At 46.3% G+C, this 339-nt stretch overlaps 1 protein-coding gene across 1 annotated transcript in view; it reads left to right on the top strand.

Annotated features, from left to right (window-relative positions):
• Window positions 1-339, top strand: part of LOC107714366 (peptidyl-prolyl cis-trans isomerase FKBP7-like) — a 3,456-nt gene that overhangs the window by 549 nt on the left and 2,568 nt on the right. The window contains exon 2 of the mRNA XM_016520189.1: window positions 85-236. Within this exon, the coding sequence (XP_016375675.1) occupies window positions 85-236 (152 nt within the window). The remainder of the gene's footprint in view (window positions 1-84; window positions 237-339) is intronic.

The following is a 339-nucleotide window of genomic DNA, read 5'->3' as shown; positions in this document are numbered from 1 at the left end:
GGGGGGGGTTGTAGATAAAAGCTTAATAATAAAGTATTTATTTCCAGCCAATGCCAAGTAAAGCTGTTCGTATTCATTTTCCAGTCGTTCGACAAACACGGGACACCCACACTGGTTTGTGTTAGGCGTTGGAGAAGTTATTAAGGGCCTCGATTTAGGGCTGAACGGCATGTGTCCCGGGGAGAAGAGAAAAGTTACAATTCCTCCGTCTCTGGCATACGGCGACAAAGGAAAAGGTAGGTCTTTTCTCTCTTGCAGTCCGCAGACAGACCCTTCGCTCACTTCAAACACGCAAAGAAAGTAATACAGTCCCTTACACAGGTGGCGCTGTTTTGCTTT

This window comes from Sinocyclocheilus rhinocerous, unplaced genomic scaffold (assembly GCF_001515625.1).
Source record: "Sinocyclocheilus rhinocerous isolate Xijiao unplaced genomic scaffold, SAMN03320098_v1.1 scaffold449, whole genome shotgun sequence".
Classification (NCBI taxonomy): Eukaryota; Metazoa; Chordata; class Actinopteri; order Cypriniformes; family Cyprinidae; genus Sinocyclocheilus; species Sinocyclocheilus rhinocerous.
This window is presented reverse-complemented; position numbering and strand designations above follow the sequence as displayed.